This window comes from Macaca fascicularis, chromosome 6 (assembly GCF_037993035.2).
Source record: "Macaca fascicularis isolate 582-1 chromosome 6, T2T-MFA8v1.1".
In the NCBI taxonomy this organism is placed as follows: domain Eukaryota; kingdom Metazoa; phylum Chordata; class Mammalia; order Primates; family Cercopithecidae; genus Macaca; species Macaca fascicularis.
Window position 1 is genome coordinate 81975969 of NC_088380.1, and position 22814 is coordinate 81998782.

General features: G+C 35.3%; 1 protein-coding gene across 3 annotated transcripts in view; it reads right to left on the minus strand.

Annotated features, from left to right (window-relative positions):
- AP3B1 (adaptor related protein complex 3 subunit beta 1) overlaps positions 1-22814 on the minus strand; it is a 297879-nt gene that overhangs the window by 10251 nt on the left and 264814 nt on the right. For all 3 annotated transcript variants that reach the window (XM_073993667.1, XM_045393910.2, XM_045393911.3), the window contains 3 exons: positions 22350-22434; positions 8154-8251; positions 2880-3018 (listed from right to left, as the gene is read on the minus strand). In XM_073993667.1, coding sequence (XP_073849768.1) covers positions 2880-3018; positions 8154-8251; positions 22350-22434 — 322 coding nt within the window. The remainder of the gene's footprint in view (positions 1-2879; positions 3019-8153; positions 8252-22349; positions 22435-22814) is intronic.

Sequence of the window (22814 nt, forward strand, 5' to 3'; positions counted from 1 at the left end):
TTAGATTATTATAATGTAAACACTAATTCCTGTTTCATTTTAAATGAAATTAAGAAAAGCAAAAAAAAAACTGTACAAAAGTACAGTTTTATTAACAATTGTTTTTGTTTTAATTGCTATTAGCAAAAAGAATGAGAAAAAGTGTTACATACACAAGATAATAATTTATGTCAATTTCTGTATAAAAAATACAAATAACTTTAGGTGTTTGTCACCCGGAAGCTTTCTAAAATTTAGAACATTATTACAGCCATACTTTAGCTATAAAAGCAAATATGAAATATTTTTCAATTCAGTATGGTGGGACTTGAGAAGCAAGTTAAGACAGCACAGCCTATTCTTAAGTATTTACAGGTATTTTATTGACTTTTGACTCTGTAGTAACTTGGGCCCTCCCCCAGGTTACAGAGCCAAACACCAGGCCACTGATGATGGGGCTAGAACAGAAAAGCCTCAAGACACTGTGGATGAGTATGAGGAACACGAACATTAAGTTTGGGTTCAATCTCTGCATTCCAAAGTCAAATATAAATGGTTCTTAGTTGTGTGTCTCCTCTGCATTAGCATGGACAATTGAGAATTGACTGTAATTTTAATTTAAATCATTTGAGCAGGTATTACAGGTATTACGTTCCAAACCAGCAAGACAAGTTACTGGCAAACTATCTTTAATAAGAATTATACAACTGTGCTAAGGGTCCCTTTAAGTCTGTCTCCCAATAGGAAGATAGCTTTCATTTTATGTGGCTTTGTAACTTCACTTTTCTTCTTCTTTCTTTTCTCTTTTTTTGAGACAGGGTCTTACTCTGTCACCTAGGCTGGAGTGCAATGGTATGATCACAGCTCACTACAGCCTTGACTTCCATGGGCTCAGGTGACCCTCCCACCTCAGCTTCCCAAGTAACTTGGACCACAGGCATGTGCCACCATGCCGGACTAAATTTTATATTTTTTGTAGAGACAGGGTCTCCCTATGTTGCCCAGGCTGGTCTTGAACTCCTGGGCTCAAGAGATCTGCCCACCTTGGCCTCCCAAAGTACTGGGATGACAGATGTAAGCCACCTTGCCCAGCCTTGACATTTTTTCTTCTAAGAAACAAAAATCTAGACAGCTGCCATTGCTTTCAGAAAAGTTAAAAACAAACAAAACAACAACCCAAAACAACCTATACACAAAACAAAACTAGATGTTCCAACATAAACAGTGGCTACTCTATATCTTTTTGTACATTACAAAAGAACATATTAAAACAAGACTGCAGTATTGCTGGATACTAGGTGTTTCAGGTAAAATTTCATACTGAAGAAGTTATAGTTGATAATACGGCATTTAGGTGTTTTAGTAAATTCAATAATTCCAAGGACCCATAAATAAAACAAAACAGTTTCTGTTAGAGAAAATTACCTAGGAAAGTGAAAAGAAGTATTTAAAGCAGAATAAAATTAAAACAGGAAAACTCAAAATCAAAATATTTATTTGCACTGAAAAGGCTTTTGTTTACTCTTTTCCCTATTGAACAACATTAACTGATAAATAAGTTGTATTTTTGTGATGGTCTGTATCATGGCCTTACATCCATTTTCTTATTTTATCACCACCCTAAAAGAAATGAAAGCACGAGACCTCTTGAGCAACTTAAGAACCCTATGTTCGTTTAAAAAAACAGTACAAGGTAAATCTATTTTTAAACTAGTACATGCAGTTTTTATTCTGCTGTGATCAGTTCAGTGAAGTCAGACAACTATCAATACAGTAATGGCAGATCAGCTCTTCTGAAGTCAAATCTAATGTTCTTTCATAGCTATCACAGAATTTCATTTCAGTCCTCCCCCACTTTTTTTTCCTGCCACCCATTTCAAAACACATGAGGAATGTAAAGCGCGTAAGAAGTTGCAACTTCCCCAAGATGACCAAGACAATTAGTGGCAGAGTTAGGTCTAAAACCTAAATCACCTGTAGCATTTTTCATGTGGGGCCTCTCTTACTCCTGTGCTAACTAAAAAAAATGGTTTTTAAGGTCCGCGGACCTTCCCTTTGATGCTAAATTTGTTTTCCATGATTCATAATTATATAAGAAAGGGCACACTAAATACACAGTGCGTAGATATTTTTAATGGCAGAAGTATGTCTGCCAAGTATGTAAAATTGACATGGGAATTTTACAACAAATTCCCTTAAGCTCACACAGGACTATGCAATCACCAAATGGGTAAGAGATAATTATTTTTATCTTTACATTCATTTAAAGCCACGGGCATTCATAAAAATACAAGAGGGCAAACATTAATCACATTTTCTGCTGCCTTTCAGGACAAATAACTTGGATCTCATATTTCAGATGCCTGGTGATGGAAAATATTACTGGTCTAAGAAAAAGAAGCTGTATTTACCCCCATGTTGGTCATCTAGCAGCGCTTTATTTACTGGAAGCAGTCTTAGGGGATGGCTATAAAAAGGAAATCTGTATGTAGTACCCAAACTTCCTCCCTTTCAATTAAAAAAGTCCAACTATATTGCTTTATAGAATAGTTCTTCCTGGACATCTACTGAATCTAGTGAAGTAAGATAAACTCTCAACCATTTCATAAAGGGTAATTTTATAAATTACCAAGCTATTATAAAATGTGAATATGCTCTGTATATCTTCCAGGAAAGACCATACCAGTATGATAAGAATGCTCTGAGAGGGAAAAGACAGCCTTAATGCAAAGCAATAAACAACTATACCATCAGAAAACAAAAGGGAGTGTGTGTGTGTGTGTGTGTGTGTGTGTGTGTATGTTTAGGGGTTATTTCCAAAGAAAACAATGAATTTAAAATTATATATTTATACGTACTCAAGTCATCTCCACCTCCACATTGTGTGTTAGTGAACCCACCTGTTTATATTATCCTGGCCCGAAGGGACTGCACCTACATTGGCTATATTAACAACCTTCTGAAAGATCACAGAGGGAGTGAAATTCTGTGGTGCAGCAATGATGACAGCAGAAGTTTCATTCATTCCTGTTAGCATTCCTGTAAAAGCAAAAGAAGGCTCCCTTTTACTAATTTCTTTTTGAAAATTACATTTACAGAATTTTAAGCTCATGGCCAAAATTTTAACTTTTTTCAACAAAAGAAACACCACTTTAGGATCCAATTTACAAGATAATTATAAAACTAAAACAATATGCAATTGTTTCAAAGATTTTTAAAAAATCCTCATTGTATAGGAAAATGTGTAAAAATGCAGTTAAAAATCACTCAATAAATCTAATTTTAAGTATGATAGGATAAAAACTTAGAATCACAAATATGAAATATCAATTTCAGTCTCTTTAAAATATACTCAATCTGGGGTTTATGCAAACTAGTAACTTTTACTTCTTAATAATATATAAATGTATTTATTACTATTGCTATTTTTTTCTGTTCATTCAAAGATCTCTCATTGCCAAATGTTGCATGAGAACACATCAAAGTAATTCCAGTATAACTAGCAGCAATACCTGATAAATGGCCTCAGTATGACAGATCGAAGTTATCTCAACAGTGACTGGAAGTCGCTGAAAATGTACAAGTATTTAGGCTATACTTAGAGATAAAAGTACTTGCCTAGTGAATGAAACTATAGTTGCTGACAAAAACACAAATTGAAATTTCTGAAGTAAAAACTTGAAAATGAAGGAAAAAATGAGAATGAAAACTCTTAAATCCCTGGGACGTTTCAAATAATATTTAGGAAAGAAATTAAGTTAAGCAAAAGCATGAAAAAAACCATACAGTCAATGCAAGACATGCCATTAATATTCAGATCTCCTGTAAAAATGTTCAGTGAACAAATTCAACAACGTACCAAACACTTCAAACAAATACTGAAATTTAGTACCCGGGTTAAAAAACACATTAATTACAACAAATGCCATCTATTTGGATCTGTGATATAAGTCATAGACATCTAATGGCATCTATTAAAACCAGTAACTCTTTGAGATATTTGATACGTGCACAGTAGTTTACAAAATTGATGAAAATAGTAAAAATCTGATTTCATGTTTTCAAAAGACCCTGCACCTTCAGGCATATCTATCTAATTTGAAACCTAAAATTTAAAAGAATCCCTACGATTAACAGTATGAAAACACTAAAGCCTAACACTGTGAAAACACTTTTGCCGTCAGTTAGAAAATAAAACTATCTAGCTTCTAACAACAAGCATTTTTTACTAACCACTTTCAAACTCTGGGAACACTATGTTCTGTCTTAGACCGTTTAACTTCAATATTAGGCAAAAGCTTTAAAAACTATACAAACAGTCAAACACTGCTTTTAAGTAAAGCACAGTGGCTGACATAACACTGCTGAGAGATGTGTGTACTCATTTAGGATTTAAACCTTCTCCATTAAGCTCTATTGAAGAGCAACTGCTGAATAAATGAATGCAACTATGTTTATGTTAAAAGCCTGTTTCCCGCAGCATGTAATTAAAGGAAATGTTGTACAAAGCCAGTACTTTTGTCAAGCTCCTGTAAATGGAAAGATGGATAGCACTCAGAGAAGTGAATGCATTGCTTCATATTTAACCTTAACACTCTTGTCATTAATGGTTTGTCTAACTTGTTCTATAAAAGACAAGGTACTGCTCCATTGAAGTAAAATTAAAAAAATCAACTAAACCATGCTTTTCAGAACAGAAGATTCATTATCGTCAGCTAATGTATTGGCATAAAGCAAAGTAACATCCTATCAAGTAAGGCACACATTCAATCTGCCTTCCCACCCCCCTTTATTTTTAACTCATGCTGTTTTATTGTTATAGGCAATTTGTACCACTCAGCATGACAGTGTAAACTGAATCAAGATTAATTTACATGCAAAAGAACACTTAGGAGAGCAGCATAGTAAGCAAATGTATTGTCTCGATTGCTGAGGTGGAAAAAGAACCTGGAAAGAAAAAAAGGTGCCCTAATTAAGGGGCATCAAATATGATTGCTTATGGTAGTTAAGGGCCAGAAAATAGTAAATGTCTGACCATTTAAAGAATTAGCATCTTGCTAGCTAGGAACCCATAAGATGGATGCATAAATCATAATAAAATTAAGTAAACATTTTAGGTTTCTTAAACCAGAGATTTTTCTAAATGAAAATATATCAGGTATTCTCAAATTAACAGGAAAGAAAAACAAGCGAAGGTTTCATTAAAAGTTTCTCCTAAAAAATAATACTTTAAAACACCGTAGAGCCTGTCATATATAATAAAGGTAAAATCACTCGGAAGATATTTTAAAATTGTCAGCTAAATAATTTGTGGCTTTATTAGAGTCTATCTAAATTTTGGTGAAGGCAGTAGATAGCACTTACTTTAGGCTGATCAGCTGTAATTAACTGCTAAAAGGCAAACCAAATAATGTAAAAAAAATAAAATTCAAAAAAAATTTCTAAGTTTTAGATTTGTAATTTAATTCACAAGAAGAAAACGAATAAAAATTCAAAAAAATTTTCTAAGTTTTACATCTGCAATTTAATTCACAAGAAGAAAATGAACAAGAGGAGGCATCTTAGAATAAGGCTTAGGCCTCTTGAAATTAAAACTGCGTGAAGAAACCAAATTAAATATTTTTAAGTAAAAAAGAGATCCCATGTTATTTTCTTATTGAAAGCATCTCACAGCTAGATCATTAACTAATTCTGCAATGCTTGAAACTCACAGCAATGAAATAAATCATGCTTCTGATGGAGGCTTATAGACATAACCATCAATATATAGAATAATCTTTCATTTACTACTTTGACTACCAATCTTATTATATATATAAAAAATGTTTAGCCATGAAACCCTAAATGCAACAACTGAGAAAAAGTGATAGATCATGTTGCATATTAGAAATAAAACTTTTGTTTTTAAAAAATATTAACTTAAAATGCAATACTCTGTTAGAACCACTTTTATTTAATACTATATACTTTTCAGTTATGTATATCTTTAGAATAAAAATGGAACCATATTCCTCATGTTCCTTATTTATAATTTTTTCAGTTAAATTGAATTAACACATTTAACGTACTTCTTGAGTTTTAAAATGTGTCATATGAAATAAGGTATTATGTAAATCCTTTTTATTCAAGGTAGAAAAATCAGTTAAAGCTGGTGTACCCCCGCCCACATACACACACACACCCCTTAAATTTACTTGCATTTTACCTTCCAGAATTTTGCATTGATAAAATCTGAGGAAACAGATTTTTATTCTGATTTAGGATTTTCTGTTAGCGAGAGATTTCTAGGTATCTTTTGTGGAAATAAGCTACGCTCTTACTAGAGCAGTATAACAAATACATGTGTAAAGTTGAGGATTGAGACCTCTATTACCAAACCTGCTGAAACCTATAACTAAAAAGATGCTATTGAAAAGACTCTTTAAACCTGTGCTAAATTTGCCAGCATCAAGTTCCACATCAAAGAATGAATTCAGGAAGACAGAAAGAATGATACAGAAATGCCAAGAGACTTGCAAGGATTTACAAATACTTCATATAAACAAATTTTCAAATAGCTTTATTCAGAGTAGCCTTTCTGCTCTATTAAACATAGCAAACAGCTGCCAGATTTATTCAGACAAATAATCAACAACCATAGAAGTAAAATGGCAGAAGAAAAAGGAATTTTGGCAACAACTCCACAGAGGACCACAGCTATTCTCCAAGTGCACTTCTCTCATGCACTTACGGTTCTGTATGGCTAGTCAGCGAAAAATCCCTCAGTCACAGCAGAGCACAAAAAATTTGATCGAAATATTAAGTATTCTAAACAAAAGCTGAGGGAGTGAAAGGGTATATAATAATCTGCTGCTTCAGATAACTTTAGCTGCACTTTTCAAAAAAAGAATATCCCCTTAACAATAAATGTGCCAATGCCTTATTCAGTCACCGTGTGCCACTCACCTTGGTTTGCTGAGCAGATGTAAAGCAGAGAGGCAGGCTTTAGCCAGCAAAGGGTAAGAATAGCAAATATAAGAATCAATTCAATTTGTCAATAGAAAAATAAAATCACAAAGATAATTTTCCTCTATAGCAATAATCAACTTTCCAAGAAATGCAAACCAAAGAAAGATTTCATCGTTCTTTTTTATCACTTAAGTAATGCCCGAGCAAAAATATTACTATTAATTTACGGTCTTGTATGAGATTTTCTTTTTGACACTGTGAATTGCAAAGGCTTAGAGTAAAAACAGTATCTTCTGCATAATAATGGAGTGCCAGGAAGCATGCCCCTCTTCTTAGGTGTGGGTATTCGTGTGTGCCTAGTACGTTCTGGAAGTTTGATGGGTATGATTTACTACCTCAAAGTGAAGGGATCTTTGATAACACCCTCCACAGGAAAAAAATGGCTGAGATTCACATAAAATTGTAAAAACTGCTGACTATAGCATTTAAATATGCCTTAGTTTTATAAACGTTATCGTTAATTAAACACATAAAATCAGACAGGTATCTCCCCTTATTCACATATAAAAAAAAACCCCTCGCTTTTATTAGAAGGTATGTTTGACTCTGGGCAAACTACAGATATTAATATTTGCATTTTGCTGAAAATATTTTCTTTTTAAGTACTTATTTAAAAAAAGGTTTCAGTTCTAAAATGTTACGTTCTGACAACACAGCATTTCTTTAATATAGAATTAGGTCAAAAGAAACCAGAAGTATTTTAATGCCATAATTAGGACTTTATTTTGAAGGGTAAGGTAGTTTAATGTGTGCAGGGACAAATACATTAGTAACACATAAACAGTTCTATAATGAAAAAAATACACAAACATAACAATTATAGTGGTAGGACATCGGTAAAGTCCCCAATTCCTGGCACTTTCAATAATACGAAACCCCTTAGTATATCATCGGGTTGACAAGCGACAACTCTCAGCATTGAAAAGGTGATTAAGAATTAATTTATCATTTTAAAGACGTATTAATCGATTTTCAAGTGTGCCAGAAATATAGACAAACATCTATTTTTAAGATTGTAAGTGCAAAGCATTAACAAAAATTGGAAGATTGTGCACTAATATCTGTTAATGGCTATGTATACATGAAAATTTGTTTTAGAGACTGTACAGGAATGAGCACATATTATTTGGTGTGTAAATTTCTAGTAAGTTGTAGACATCTCTCACCTTGCTCTTTCTTAAAATCTTTCTCTGACATGGCCACAGGTAAAAGCAGTTCTCCAACAGGTGGTTGAATATTAACACTGAAGCAATCATCCTTGGTACTGAAGAAAAACAATCAAAGCTGACTAAATGCTTCATAAATAAACATTCTTAATACTAAGTAGTTAAATCAATGCAATGAAAGCATATGCTAGCATAGACAGTATAAGGTCTTTTTGGTTTAAATATCACAGCTAAAAAGGTTTAAACATTTTCCTGAACACCATTACTTGCAGAAGAATACATCTGTTTTCTCAATCAGGACTTTTTTTAAAAACAAAACTACATAGGTATAGTATATTATCCCATTTGAAAAATAACTTTAAAAACTTGCAGTAATTGTATGTAACCACTACCACCAGAGAGGCACTTCATGCAGCTTATAGAGAAGTAATGTTTTATCTCTAGTTTGCATACATCTTAAAGTATAGAAGATGAAGTGCTTTAGTCTGAAACAGTTAAGATCTCTTTTAAAAAATATTAGTTTTTAATAAAGAAGAAAACAGAGTGACCATATTGTGTTTAGATAGGTGCTAATAGTAATATCTCATCTGCAAACTTGCTTTCCTTAAAAAAAAAAAAAAAAAAAAAAAAGCCCTTATTTGCTAGTAGTGCTATTCATTGACATCATTGACCAACATGGTAAAAATTATTATTTCAAATGACAGGATATGAAGAATTTAAGAAAGCCAACCATGTTTGTTCTAATATCAGATAGAAAAACAATAAGTGCATTTACGTAAGTCTCATGACATTATGATCAATAAAAAAATACTAAATTGTCTAAAAAATTTTTTAAAGTTAGATGTTTAGGGTTAGGTTGAGTGTATCCTAAATGATAGCAGTGTGTTTGGCTGCAAATAAGCAGAAAATCCAATTAACAGTTTTTTGAGAAAAAGGCATTGATCGTTTATAATACAAGAAGTCTTAGAGTTACCAGTCACAGGCTCATTAAGTGGCTTAAAAAAGCCTTTAGAGGCCCAGATTCCTCTAGCTTTCCACTCTGCCATCCTTACTATGTTGGCTTTCATCCTCATGGTTGCCACATGGCTGCTGTATCTCCAGGTACCTAGTTTACATTCCATTGAAGGAAGGGTGGTGATGACAGAGTGTTGAGTAACTGTGTCAACCAAATCTGTTCCTTTTTATCACAAAAGCAAAAGTTTTCAGGAAGTCCCATAGAGGGACTTCTACTTTCATATTAGAACTGGATCCCACAGCCTGTGAGATGGTAGCTAGAGAAGCAGGGATTGTGGATAAGAAATACTAAACATTAGGTTAAGAAACACTTGAATTTATTCACGTGTGGGTAGAGACAAATGACATAATATAAAAAAAGAACATAAAATCCACTTTTATTTTATGCTATTATGTATTGTATTCTTGCAAGTAGCCTTATATTTTTTCCATATGTAGATTGTCCAAGGCAAACCAATAACTCCAATTTATTTGTCAATTCAATAAACACTTATTGAATGCAAACTTGATCCTATGTAGTGTGTGAATATCTGGGGATTTAATGCCAAGTGAGATTGGCCCTTCAAGCTCACAAATCTAGTTGGAGGGAAAGAAATTACACTTATAATAGAACGGCAGGCACTACATTAGATATGTGGAAAGCATTCTGCAGGAGTGAGGCTGAGTTTACTTCCAAGAGGAGAAAGAGGGCATTCTAGGCCTGTACTTTGGGAATGAGGAGCAGACTAATATGTCAACAGAAGAGGCTGGGGGCACATGGCAGAGTATCATATATGGTATGACCACTCATCCCAGTCCTGCCAGGAATAGTCCCAGTTTACAGCTGTTGTGGAATCCTGTCCAGCTGGTGCCTACTTTCACTCTCTAAAGTATCCTGATATGTGTGATAAAGCATATGGTTACTTTACTCATATAACTAAGACAAGGGTGTTTCAGTGTTTCTTGAAGCAATGGGAAACTACTAGAGATTTTTGGCGTAGGAAGGTAAATGGTCCCATTTATGTTTTAGAAACTCCAGTGGCAGTGGTAAGGTGGAGTAAGGGAGAAACCAAAGGCAGGTACATCAGTTAGGAGTCTAAATTAATAGTCTAGGCAGGGTTTTGATTTTTTTTACGCATTTACTGTGTGTTTTTTTACTTTAATAAAGCCTAAAAAGGATATTAAGAGATAGCTTCTGTTATTTCAAATTTACTGATAAGAAAACTAAAAAGAAGTTGAACAATATGCCCAAGGTCACACAGCTAGTAACTGACAGCACTGGGATTTGAACCCAGGTGTATCTAACTTCAAAGTCCACATTTATTCCACTATAATATGCAACTTCCCCAGGGTGAGCAGCACTGGGCAGGGGGCAGATGGAGTATTTTATGGATATTCTAGAGTAGAAGGGACACACCTGGTGATGAATGGAGGGAAGAAACTTCACACCTTCTAATGTGAACAACTGGGTGAATGACAAAGTGCTGAAGGAGTTTGGGGACTTAAAGAAAATGATTTGGCTTTAGCCACATTATATTTTGAGTACTGAGTTACCCATGAAGAGATATTCAGCAGATAAATGGAAATACAAATCAAGAATCTGGAGAGAGACTAGCTGCGCCTAGTGACATGTGCTTATAATCCTAGCTATTTGGGAGGGTGAGCTGGGAGGATTGCTTCAGCCCGGGAATTTGAGACTACAGCGAACTATGATCATGCTACTGCACTCCAGCCTAGGTGATAGAGTGAGACCTCATCAAGAAAAGAAAAGAAAAGAAAAATAAAAGAAAAGAAAAGAGAAAAGAAAATAAAAAAGAAAGGGAATCAGGAGAGAGGACAGGGCAGTACGTAAGAGTCTGGAAGCAGTAAGAATGGTGTAAATGCATGAAAAAATGCTCATCATCACTGGCCATCAGAGAAATGCAAATCAAAACCACAATGAGATACCATCTCATACCAGTTAGAATGGCAATCATTAAAGTCAGGAAACAACAGGTGTAGGGGAAGATGTGGAGAAAAAGGAACACTTTTAAACTGTTGGTGGGACTGTAAACTAGTTCAACCATTGTGGAAGACAGTGTGGCGATTCCTCAAGAATCTAGAACTAGAAATGCCATTTGACCCAGCCATCCCATTACTGGGTATATACCCAAAGGATTATAAGTCATGCTGCTGTAAAGACACATGCACACATATGTTTACTGCGGCACTATTCACAATAGCAAAGACTTGGAACCAACCCAAATGTCTGTAAATGACAGACTGGATTAAGAAAACGTGGCACATATACACCATGGAATACTATGCAGCTATAAAAAAGGATGAGCTCATGTCCTTTGCAGGGACATGGATGAGGCTGGAAACCATCATTCTGAGCAAACTAGTGCAAGGACAGAAAACCAAACACCGCATGTTCTCACTCAGAGGTGCAAATTGAACAATGAGAACACATGGACACAGGATGGGGAACATCACACATCGGGGCCTGTCGTGGGGTCGGAGGAGGGAGGAGGGATAGCATTAGGAGATATACCTAATGTAAATGATGAGTTAATGGGTGCAGCACACCAACATGGCACATGTATACATATGTAACAAACCAGCACGTTGTGCACACGTACCCTAGAACTTAAAGTATATAAAAAAACAAAAACAAAAAAAGAATGATGTAAATGGTGTAGGGAAGAGCTGAAGACTTATGAGTAGATAAAAATCATATAGGAAAAGAGGATACCACAAAAAGGAAAGAGTGCAAATCTGGGGAAGACCTGTATTTAAGTAAAAACAGAAGAAGAGCAACTTGCAGAAGAGACTGGAGGAAGAGTGGTCAGGAAAAAAGGCATGTGCCAAATATTGCAGGAAGGCAGAGTAAGATGAGGGATAAAAAGAAGTATAACTGCTAATCTTAGTAAGGCCGTTCAGATTGCAGGAAGACCACACAATGCAGTGAGTTGGAGGGTGAAGGGAAGACTGACAATGGAAGAAGGAACAGAAAGAAGAGGCAAGCTTCCTGAGAATGAAGAGGCAAAGGAATAACACCTAAGGAAACCTGAGCATGTTTAGAGGCTGAGGGGAAAGAGCCAGTAAGGAAGAAGAAACAAAGGAATAACTGGTAGAGCAAGGTCTTAGGAGAGGTAAAAGAGGTTGGGATGAAGAGCACAAGAACTAGGTGAGTGGGTTAGCCCTAGAAAGGAGTAGGTTTCTTCTTCAGAAACAGCCAAAAAGGAGTGCTTAAGTGAGAAAGGATTGCAGGTAGGCTACTCGAAGAATGAGACCAAACCTGATGGAGGGGAAGACTTGGTCACATTAAGAGAAATATGTAAAAACTGGTGAAGGACTAGAAGAAGATGTATATATACATACATGGTGTGTATGTGTGAGTGTGTGTGTGTGTGTATATATATATAAAATATATAAATTACAAATGAACTTAGTATGAAATCTAAAATTTCAGCTTCAAGTCACTGTATACAAAGTCCTCCAAAGTCAGAGGCACAAGACAATCCACTGAGGTATAGGCAAAAACCCTACTAAATATATATATTTTTTCTCATTCCTTTTAAGGTTCTGTTTTTCTAGGAGACAGGGTCTCAGCTCTGTCACCCAGGCTGGAGTGCAGTGGTATGATGACAGCTTGTTGCAGCCTCGACCTCCTGGGCTCAACTAATCTTCTTCTCTCAGCCTCCCAAATAGCTGGGACTACAGACACATGCCACCATGCCTAGATAATTTTTTTTTTTTTTTTTTTTTTTGAGACAGAGTCTCACTCTGTCACCCAGGCTGGAGGGCAGTGGCGCAATCTCAGCTCACTGTAACCTCTACCTCCTGGGTTCAATCAATTCTCCTGCCTCAGCTTCCCTAGTAGCTGGGATTACAGGTGCCCGCCACCTCGCCTGGTTAATTTTTGTATTTTAGTAGAGACAGGGTTTCACCATATTGGCCAGGCTGGTCTCGAACTCCTGACCTCAAGCAATCCACCTGCCTTGGCCTCCTAAAGTGCTGGGATTACAGGTGTGAGTCATTGCGTCTGGCTTTTTTTGTTTGTTTGTTTGTTTGTTTGTAAAGACAGAGTCTTACTATATTGCCCAGGCTGATCTTGAACTCCTGGGCTCAAGTGATCCTCCTGCCTTGGCCTCCCAAAGTTGTGGGATTATAGGCATAAGCCACTGTGACTGGCCTCTGTTTTTGTATGTTTTAGTAAATACCTGTTAGCACAGTGAGAAATATACACACATACATATATATATACACACACACATATAATTACAAATAAATTTCTAGAGAGTACATACTCAAAATATTTTTACTAATAGAGGTATACAATTTTAAAAGTTAGGGGACCACTGAGTTACATCATTATGTACAACACTTTTGAATTACTTGTTTATACTTTTTAACAGAACCTCTCTTCCCAACACTCCTGAAGGACACCACATACTCCTCAATTAAAAGTGGCTGGACAGCTATGATGCCAAGGGAGACGGGTGGGGTGTTAGGGGAGAGAAGAGGCAGGAGATCTGCCTTCTGAGGCATCTATGAAAGTCTAGCTGTTTGCAGAGGGTGGGGAAAGTGATCCTGAAGTGCCCCTCCTAGCAACAAGCAAGGCGTTAGAGAGCTCAACTGAAACACACTTCTCGGCCTTTCTCGTAGCTAAGAGTGATCAAGTGACCCAGTCATGACCAATGAATTATAAACAGAACTTCAGTGGGGATTTTGGAGAAAGTTTTGTTTTTCTGACATAAACCTGGCTCCTTTCTCCATGTCATTTCTTTCCTTTTTTCTGCCTGGAATGCAGATGGAAGCCTGGAGGTGGAGCAGTCATCTTGTGACCAAGAAGTTGACCAGCATTTGCTAACAAAATTAGCACATGAAACAAAAAGGTGGAAGACCTTACGTCCTGAAGATACTGGGAAGCTACTGCACCAGCTCTGAACTGCCAAACCCTGCAGTTCTTGTTCTAGGAGAATAATAAATCCTTATTTGGTCATGCCACTGCAGTTGGGTTTCTGTTACAACCAAATACAAAATCCAACATAACTAGTACGTAAGTCACTTTGTAAGCCAGTTTCATCTTGTAAGCAAGGTGTGGCTTATAACAGAACTAAGATGGAACATTTCCTCTTTATTTGGGGGAACATTTACTTTCATGTACATGAGTGTTCTAGGATGTCCTCCAGTTTATATGCATCTGCTTTTCTACCATTTTGCCTTCTTTTTGGTTTATTTCTTTCTCCATGTAGCTTTTCTTTTCCTTCTTTCTTCACAACCCCTTTGATTAAACAGGGGAGAGACAGATTATCTCCATTTCTACGCATAACTGCCTCAACATGGATAGGGAATGTGAAAAATGACTCATGATAGATGTAAATTTGTCAGAATTAACAGTTACCAGATCAATGAAGCACTATTATTAGGGTAGCTTTAAATAGCCTAGCTACATAGGACCAGATGGCATAAAAGTTTAATGTAAGGCAAGACTCTACTTGGTACACATTTAACTGTAGCATATATTCTTGTACTACATGTAATCTCAGTTCATGGATTCCTTTATAGGATCCAAACTGGTAAAGTTTGCAGGTAAGATAAACAGGCGAGCAGCCTATTCTGAGATTCAAGTTTTTCATCTATGAATGAGTGACATTTACCTTGCAGGCTAGTTTTAACTATTAAAGTACATAAAATGAAATAAGGCACAGGAGGTACTCAAAACCTACATACGTAATAGGGATATATCATTATTTCAGTATTCCCCCACTGATTATCATTTCCAATTTTTCTCCATTATAAACAATGCTTAAATAATATACTTGGCTAGATCTATTTCTGTACAAGCACAAATACTTCTCTAGGCTTGATATCCTAAAAGTGAAATTGCTGAGTTCAAAAGTATGAATATTTTACAGATATTGCCAATTTAAAGTCCCACAAACAGCATACAAGAGTACATGTTTTTCTCTACCTTTCTTGTCAATACCAAATATAAAACTTATTCTAAAACCTTGCCAATCTGATGAGTGAAATGTTTTAATTTTTATTTCCCTGAATACTAGTGATGTGGAGCTACCTTTACTTTTTCCAAATAAGGGTCTTCACACCATTTACTGAATGGTCCATTCTCCCCACAGATTTGAAATGTCACCTTTATGACATACAAAATTTTTACATTTCTAAATTCTCTGGTTTCATTGGTTCTTGTGCCAATATCAATTATACAGAATAAAAATATTCTTGTGGCTTTAAGGAGTATTTTTAAATTATTATAGAGAAAGACTTTTTTCATTAAAAATGGTGATTTTTCTTGTGCATTTTCTTTTCCAGTTGAATTTTAGAAGTTTGTCAAGTTTCTTGAAAAGGTCTACTGGCATTTAGCCTAGAATCACATTGAATTTGAAGATTAATTTGAGGTTCAATACTGTCTCCCATTTAAAAACACAGTATATTTCTTATTATTTTTATTATTTTGCTTATATTTCTTTATATTTAATTATATCTTCCTTTATGCCCTTTAGGAAAGTTTCAGGGTTTTTCTTCTCCTTACATAAGTATCTGTATCACCTTTCTAAACTCATTAGTTTAAATAATAGATTTTCTGTTGATTCCAACTTTACAGGTTAATAATTATGTTGAATAGGCCGGGTGCAGTGGCTCACACCTGTAATCCCAGCACACTGGGAGGCCGAGGCATCAGGAGTTCAAGACCAGCCTGGCCAGCATGGTAAAACCCCATCTCTACTAAATATACAGAAATTAGCTGGGCCTGGTGGTGCGTGCCTGTAATCCCAGCTACTCGTGAAGCTGAGGAAGAAGAATCGCTTGAACCTGGGAGGTGAAGGTTGCAGTGAGCCGAGATTGCACCACTGCACTCCAGCCTGGTGACAGAGTGAGACTCCGTCTCAATAATAATAATAATAATAATAATTATGTTAAATAAAAATTATAATTTCGGCGAGGCGCTGTGGTTCACACCTGTAATGGGATTACAGCACTTTGGGAGGCCAAGGTGGGCCGAGCACAAGGTCAGGAGTTCGAGACCAGCCTGGTCAATATGTTGAAACCCTGTCTCTACTGAAAATACAACAATTAGTCGGGCATGGTGGCGCGTGCCTGTAGTCCCAGCTACTCAGGAGGCTGAGGCAGGAGAATTGCTTGAATCCAGGAGGCGGAGGTTGCGGTGAGCTGAGATCACCCCACTGCACTCCAGCCTGGGCAGCAGAGCAAGACTCCGTCTCAAAAAAAAAAAAAAAAAAAAAAAAAATATATATATATATATATATATATATAATTTTGTCTCTTCTTTTCCAGGATTTATACTGCAAATGGCGTTTACTTGCCTTTCTGTACTGGCTAGAACTTCCACTATAATGTAGAATATAGTGTGGACAGCAGATATCCTTGTTTTGCTTTTCTGACTTAAAAGAGATTGTTTCTGATATTTCATGTGGCTATGGGTAACTCATATGGGCCAGAAGTCATTTGAATTTATAACTACAACTGATGTCCATCTTCATATGTTATCCTTCTGCGCTTTAAAGTCAGGGTGATGCTAGACTTACACAATGACATGGCATGATTTCCTTTTCTTTTGTTCGAGAAAAAATTCTTTTTTAAGGTTCTGATACAATTTAATCGTTTTTATTTCTAATTTATATTTTTCTAGGAAACCATTAATTTCATCTAAATGTTCCAATTTATTGGTATAGAACTGTATAGTATTATTTTGTAACTTAAAAGATCTCTGTGCTTTATCATCTTTCTCCCCTCTAATCTTTCTTAGGTGTCTTTTTTCTTTAATCATATTATCCCATAGTTTTCCTTTTTTTTGTAAATCCTATATGTGCTTTTAAAAAAATGAGTATTTTCTGCACACAGGAAACAAGGAATTCTATGTAAACATATATATCTTAGATCCAGCTTGGTAATTAAATCATTAAACCTGTATGTATCTATACTTATTTATCCTTACTCTCTGATTTGTCAACTTCTGATGTGCATGTTAAAATATACTATGATTATGGCTTTGACAATTTCTCCTAGTATTTGTATTATTTTCTGCTTTATAAATTACAAAACTGCATGGTTTAAAGGTTTGTAACAATTGTATTTTCTTGGAGGGTTACAATGAGCACAAAATATTCTATTATTACTTTTTACCTAAAATACTTCTTAATTTTTCTAGTTTTAGCACATCTATCTGATGCATGCATACACACACACACACACGCACACACACACACACACTTCATCTTTCTAATCTCAACTTTTCTGTGCCATTCTCTCTTAGTGAAGGTTCTCATAAATAGCACATGTTAAATTTTGTTTTTTACCTGTTTAGTAAAAGTAGGATTTAATTCTCTGACATGAATTGCGAAAATGAGTATGTGTGGTGTGCATGGCCTCTCCAGCCATCTTGTTTTGTTTTCTATTTGCCATGCTTTTTCCTCTTCCTCTTGGTTAAACCGGTCAAGTTTTAAACTTTTATTTAAAATTATTATTATTTTTTAATAGAGACAAGTTCTCGCTATGCTGGCCAGGCTATTCTTGAAGTCCTGACCTCGAGGGATCCTCCTGCCTTGGCCTTCCAAAGAGATGGGATGACAGGTATAAGCCACCACACACAGTCCTGATCAGGTTTTAATTACTCCCTTTCTTCCTAGTTGTTTAGAAGTTATAATACGTCACATTTCTATAATTTTAGTGGTTATCTTTAATATTTTAAACCATATTTAAACTTATTTTTGCCATCAATAAACTCTCTTCTCAGACATAACAAGAACCCATATACTAGGGTTCTTGTATACCTGTATACCTCTTGCCTCTGTGGGGATTTTGGTTCCAATGTATTGTTAATATTTATTTTTCACATTATGTCAAGAATTATTTTTATACGTTGATAAATTTCATAGGTAGAATTCTTTGCTCACTACTGTTTTATTAATTCTACGTTTTTCTCTGTCTCAGATTTTTTTTTTTTTGAGACAAGATCTCACTACGTTGCCCAGGCTGGAAAGCAGCGGCTATTCACAGGTGCAATCATCGCGCACTGTAACCTCTAATTCCTGGGCTCAAGCTGTTCTCCTGCCTCAGCCTCCTGAGCAGCTGGGACTACAGGCATGCATCACCATGACTGGTTCTGTCTCAGATTTCAGAAAATATTCTATTACAGTATATCTTTGAGTAATCCTTTCAGAAAGGATGTGTAGGTGGTAAACTGATTGCTAGAATCTTTCCTTCACTGAAAAATGACTATTTGGTATTTTCAAAATTTTAAAGGTCATTTCCTTTACCTTCTGGCTTGCAGAACTGATATGAGTATGTGAAATTTGAATCCATTCTCATTCTTGTCTGTTTTTTTAGGTAAGTTGCTTTTTTCTCTGCTTTGGAAGATAATAGGATATTCTTCTCCTTATCAAAAATTCACCAGGATGTGGTCTTTTTCATAGTTTTTCACATTCACCCTGTTTGGCCCTCTTAATCTAAAGGCTTGTGTGTTTCTTTTGTTGGGCCACATGTTCATTCATTCATTCATTAGGGGTAGGGATACACTCTGTTGCCTAGGCTGGAGTGTAGTGGTGCGATCACAGCTCACTGGAGCCTTCAACTCCTGGGTTCCAGTGATCCTACCACTTCAGTCTCCCAAGTGGCTAGGACGACAAGTGTGTGCCACCATACCTGGCTAATCGTTTTTGATTTTTGGTAGAGATGAGGTCTTGCTATGTTATCCAGGCTGTTCTTGAACTCCTGGACTCAAATAATTCTCCTGCTTTGGCCTCCCAGCGTGCTAGGATTATGGATGTAAGCCACCACGTCCAGCAGAAAATGTTCCTCTATAATTTCTTTTCTAAATTATTTCTTCCCTTCATTGTCTTTTCTTTCCTGCCAGAGCTCCTATGAGATGAACTGATCCTTTTAACCTTCCTTATTTTCTGTCTCTGCCTTTTTGCTTTGTATTCCAGCTGATTTCCTTGACCCTTTCTTCCAGAATGCTCAATCAGTATTCAGCTGTGTCCATCCCATTATTCATCTACTGAGTTAGCAACTATCATTACTAAGGGTCTCCTCTCCCCTGGGTGGGCTGACTAAAGTTTTATTTTTTGTAAGTGGACGAGATATGATTGGTTACGTGGACATGAAGTTGGAGGCAGGCAGGCAGGCAATGGCCTTTCCTCCCCACCAACAAACATAACACTGGCTTTACCCTAGTGGTGAGGATCTGAGAATATTTTGGATAGATACTCTCTTGGATAAAGCTATACTTCATCTCATCTCCGACCATTCTTGCTTCCTTCACACAAACTCAAACCTTGCTCTGCTCTTGTAGGTCCCCACATTCACACCAAAACGTCTTTCCCAGGCAAGTGGCTTGTTCTCTTTACAGTTTTATTCTTAAGTCTCAAATTAAATGTGTATGTTGCCCTCTGTCAGATGTAAGATTGGGGAACTAGGGGGCTGGAAGGAGTTAATTCCCTGATGACTGTTTGAAGCCCCCTACTCACTTCGTGCTTGATGTTCTGCCAAATTGGTTCTTACCATTATGGTAGTTTTCTCCCATGAGTGTTTTTCCCTGTGATTTTTATTTTCTCTGTTATTGTTTATCTACTCCTATTTGTTTTCTGTCAATAATGCCTCACAATTTCTGGTCAGCTAAAGGCATTCTTTATCTTATATTTTTAGTGCTCATTCACTATTAAAGAATGTATTTTCTTTTTAATGGATCTTTGGACAAAAACATGTGCTCAGTTATCTAACTAGCTCTAAGCTGTGTGACTTCCCATACCGCTTAATACATGCATGCCTGCTGATTACAAGGATGAGGCTCTGTTTATGTACTGCACTAACTTTTAGACAGATATATTTATGTATGTTGTGCACATATTCGATCTCAATACATTTAATCAAGAATTTAATTTGATGACCATTTAAAAATGCAAAGCAAAAAAGAGGCATAAATGCTTATCAAATATGCATATAACTACATAGCTTAATATAACAGTTCTGTCTATATCTATTCATCCATAGATACAATTATAATGATAAAGAATTAATCCAGAAGCTAAAGCAGGATCATTTTACTCTTATTTTTTTTATTCTAACAAATAAGAGTATCTGACAGGCTTTTGGTCCATATTCTCAGCATTTCTGAAGGCTTCTTATCAAATATGCTGTTATTACCCATAATTTTATGTATCGATTTGTATAATGTATTTCAAGGAAAAAATTCAATATCAGCCATTCTTGTTTCTTTTTTTCTTTTTATTGAACTACCAAGACTAATACAGCACATCACTAAGCAAAAAGTGCTATTTACTATGCAAAAGGCACAGTCAGTGATTGGCATCTAAGACCAATTGATCTACCCATTACCACTATCTCCCTACCCCCACAAGCACTACTATGAAGCTATTGATTTAAACACTGTCGATCGGTTTCCATTTTCTGATTTTGGGCAGGCCAATTAAGAAAGTGAGTAATTGTGATTACACTGCTTCAGGATCAATTACATTTGATGCAAGACAAAGTGCTCTTTTTAGAACACACACACAAAATTTTTGATCTAGCATGCTGGTGTGCTTAACAAAAACTAAAATAAATAATTTGTATCTTTATATCAGCAAAACATACTAATGTAAATGCTTTTAATAGCCAAGACATTTTCTATGTGAAATACATGAATTATTTTCCTAAAGTTAGTTTGAAAGAAATATAGAAAAATACTATTCACATACACTCCTTGGTATAAGATAAAAGTCAAATACTACATGCATATATATCCATCCTTAAAGGGACTTAGTTAATTATGAAAGACAAAATGCAAATCCTGTTCAAGAGACTATGAAGGAAGTCTTTGTAATAAAAATTGGGGAAAAAACCCCAATTACATAGGAATCAAAAGGTTCTTTATATAAATTGATAAGAAAAAGGAATATTTTTTAGTTCTTAATTTTGGTCTAACTTGATACCTGTGCTTTGTCATTGGGTTCACATTGTCCAAATCATTAAAATGAATATACCTCCGGTGTTAGAGGCAAATCTATTTAGAGTGATGTTACTCATAGCCTGTTGTTCAGTAATATTGATCTGTGTTGTTTGTCTAATAGAAAAATAATAAACAATTACTAGGCAATGTTGAGAAAAGTAATCAGTTTTTATATATCACTAATATAGCAGACCTCCCAAAACATAAAGGTGATGATCTGCATAAAATCAATGTGTTATGCTACATTGCTTATATTTATCATTGCAGGTTCTCGGCAATAAAAGGTATAACATTAGGCCAGAACTACTGGTAAACTGAAAAGGTATATGAAAATGAAAAGTTCACTATGTTTAATCTATACATTTATTTTAAAATGTCTATTTCTAAAACTTCAAGACTTTTAAATCATAACAAATTCTGTTCTAAGCTGGCTAAAATGTAGATAAAATGTCTCAATTCTTTTTAGAATAAAAACAAAGAAACTTCAACTCAAAATAGCCAATTGTGCCTTATATCAGAAAAAGAAAAAGAGTTCAAAGATAATGCTCAATGATGCATGAATACAGTTTTGTACTAATTTGCTAACAGCCTCTGAATTTCATGAGAAATGTATAAAGCATTATAGAAAAACATTAACAACAAAATCCAATCCTAAAAAAGCTCTTCTGAATAGCATTCAGCTACGAAACCTTTGCCAACTGCATAAATGTTCTCTTTTGACTTTTATCAAAGCAGTTTGTAAATCGATTTAAAAAGGAAACAAAAATGTGTGGGTTTTAGGTACTGATGGAATCAATAATATTCCACTTAAGAATCTCAAGATAACATGTATGTATATCTCAAAAGAGATCTTCTCTGAGCTATTTAATAATATTATTAATGTTTTTAATTTCTCCTGGATCTTCCTCATTAATTTTCTTATAAATTTTCTAAAACTGGAGTGATAAGTTAAAAATTACTTAGTAGTAGCTCCTTTCTTTAACCAATAAACCATGAATTTCAATCACATATGGCAGATTGTAATGGCTAGGTGTGTAACGAATGCTAAAAATACATACATTGCACACAATTTGTACAACTATTCCAAGGCAGTCTAAACATTAGCAAAGCAAAACACATTTGTTTAAATGTTTTGTCTTTCACATACACACAAAAACTGTTGAAAGCTTAGTTTTTGATCTGCTATCCTTTACAGGTTATATAAAAAATAGAAGAACAATTGAACTTACCACAACTGGAAACTGGCAGTCTGAGTAGAATCACAAAAGTCAATACCCATTGAAACTGTAATGGATCCCTCAGGCTCAAGAGAGTCTAGGAAATAAGATAATTTAGACATGAAAACACAGAGGATGTGAAAAAAAGGCAAACTACACATTGAAAATTTAGGTAATGTTTGTAGTTTGGTTCAAACAGTGAAATTTAATGATGGCTTAAAAATTTTAAACTAAGAATATTAAAGCAAATTATAAAGTAAACTAACTATTCTGTTTCAAGGTTTTCTTTTTCACAAATTAATTCTGCACACACACCAATGAACACATTATACCCGTTTCAGAAATACATATCTTCCTGAGAAATTTCATGTTTTCTAATATTATCTCTATAGGTATTGAAAATGAGAAGGAATTAAATGTGTTCTTGTTTCGCATACCTGTAATGGACTTTGGGAGTTCATAAGAGGTTATGTACTT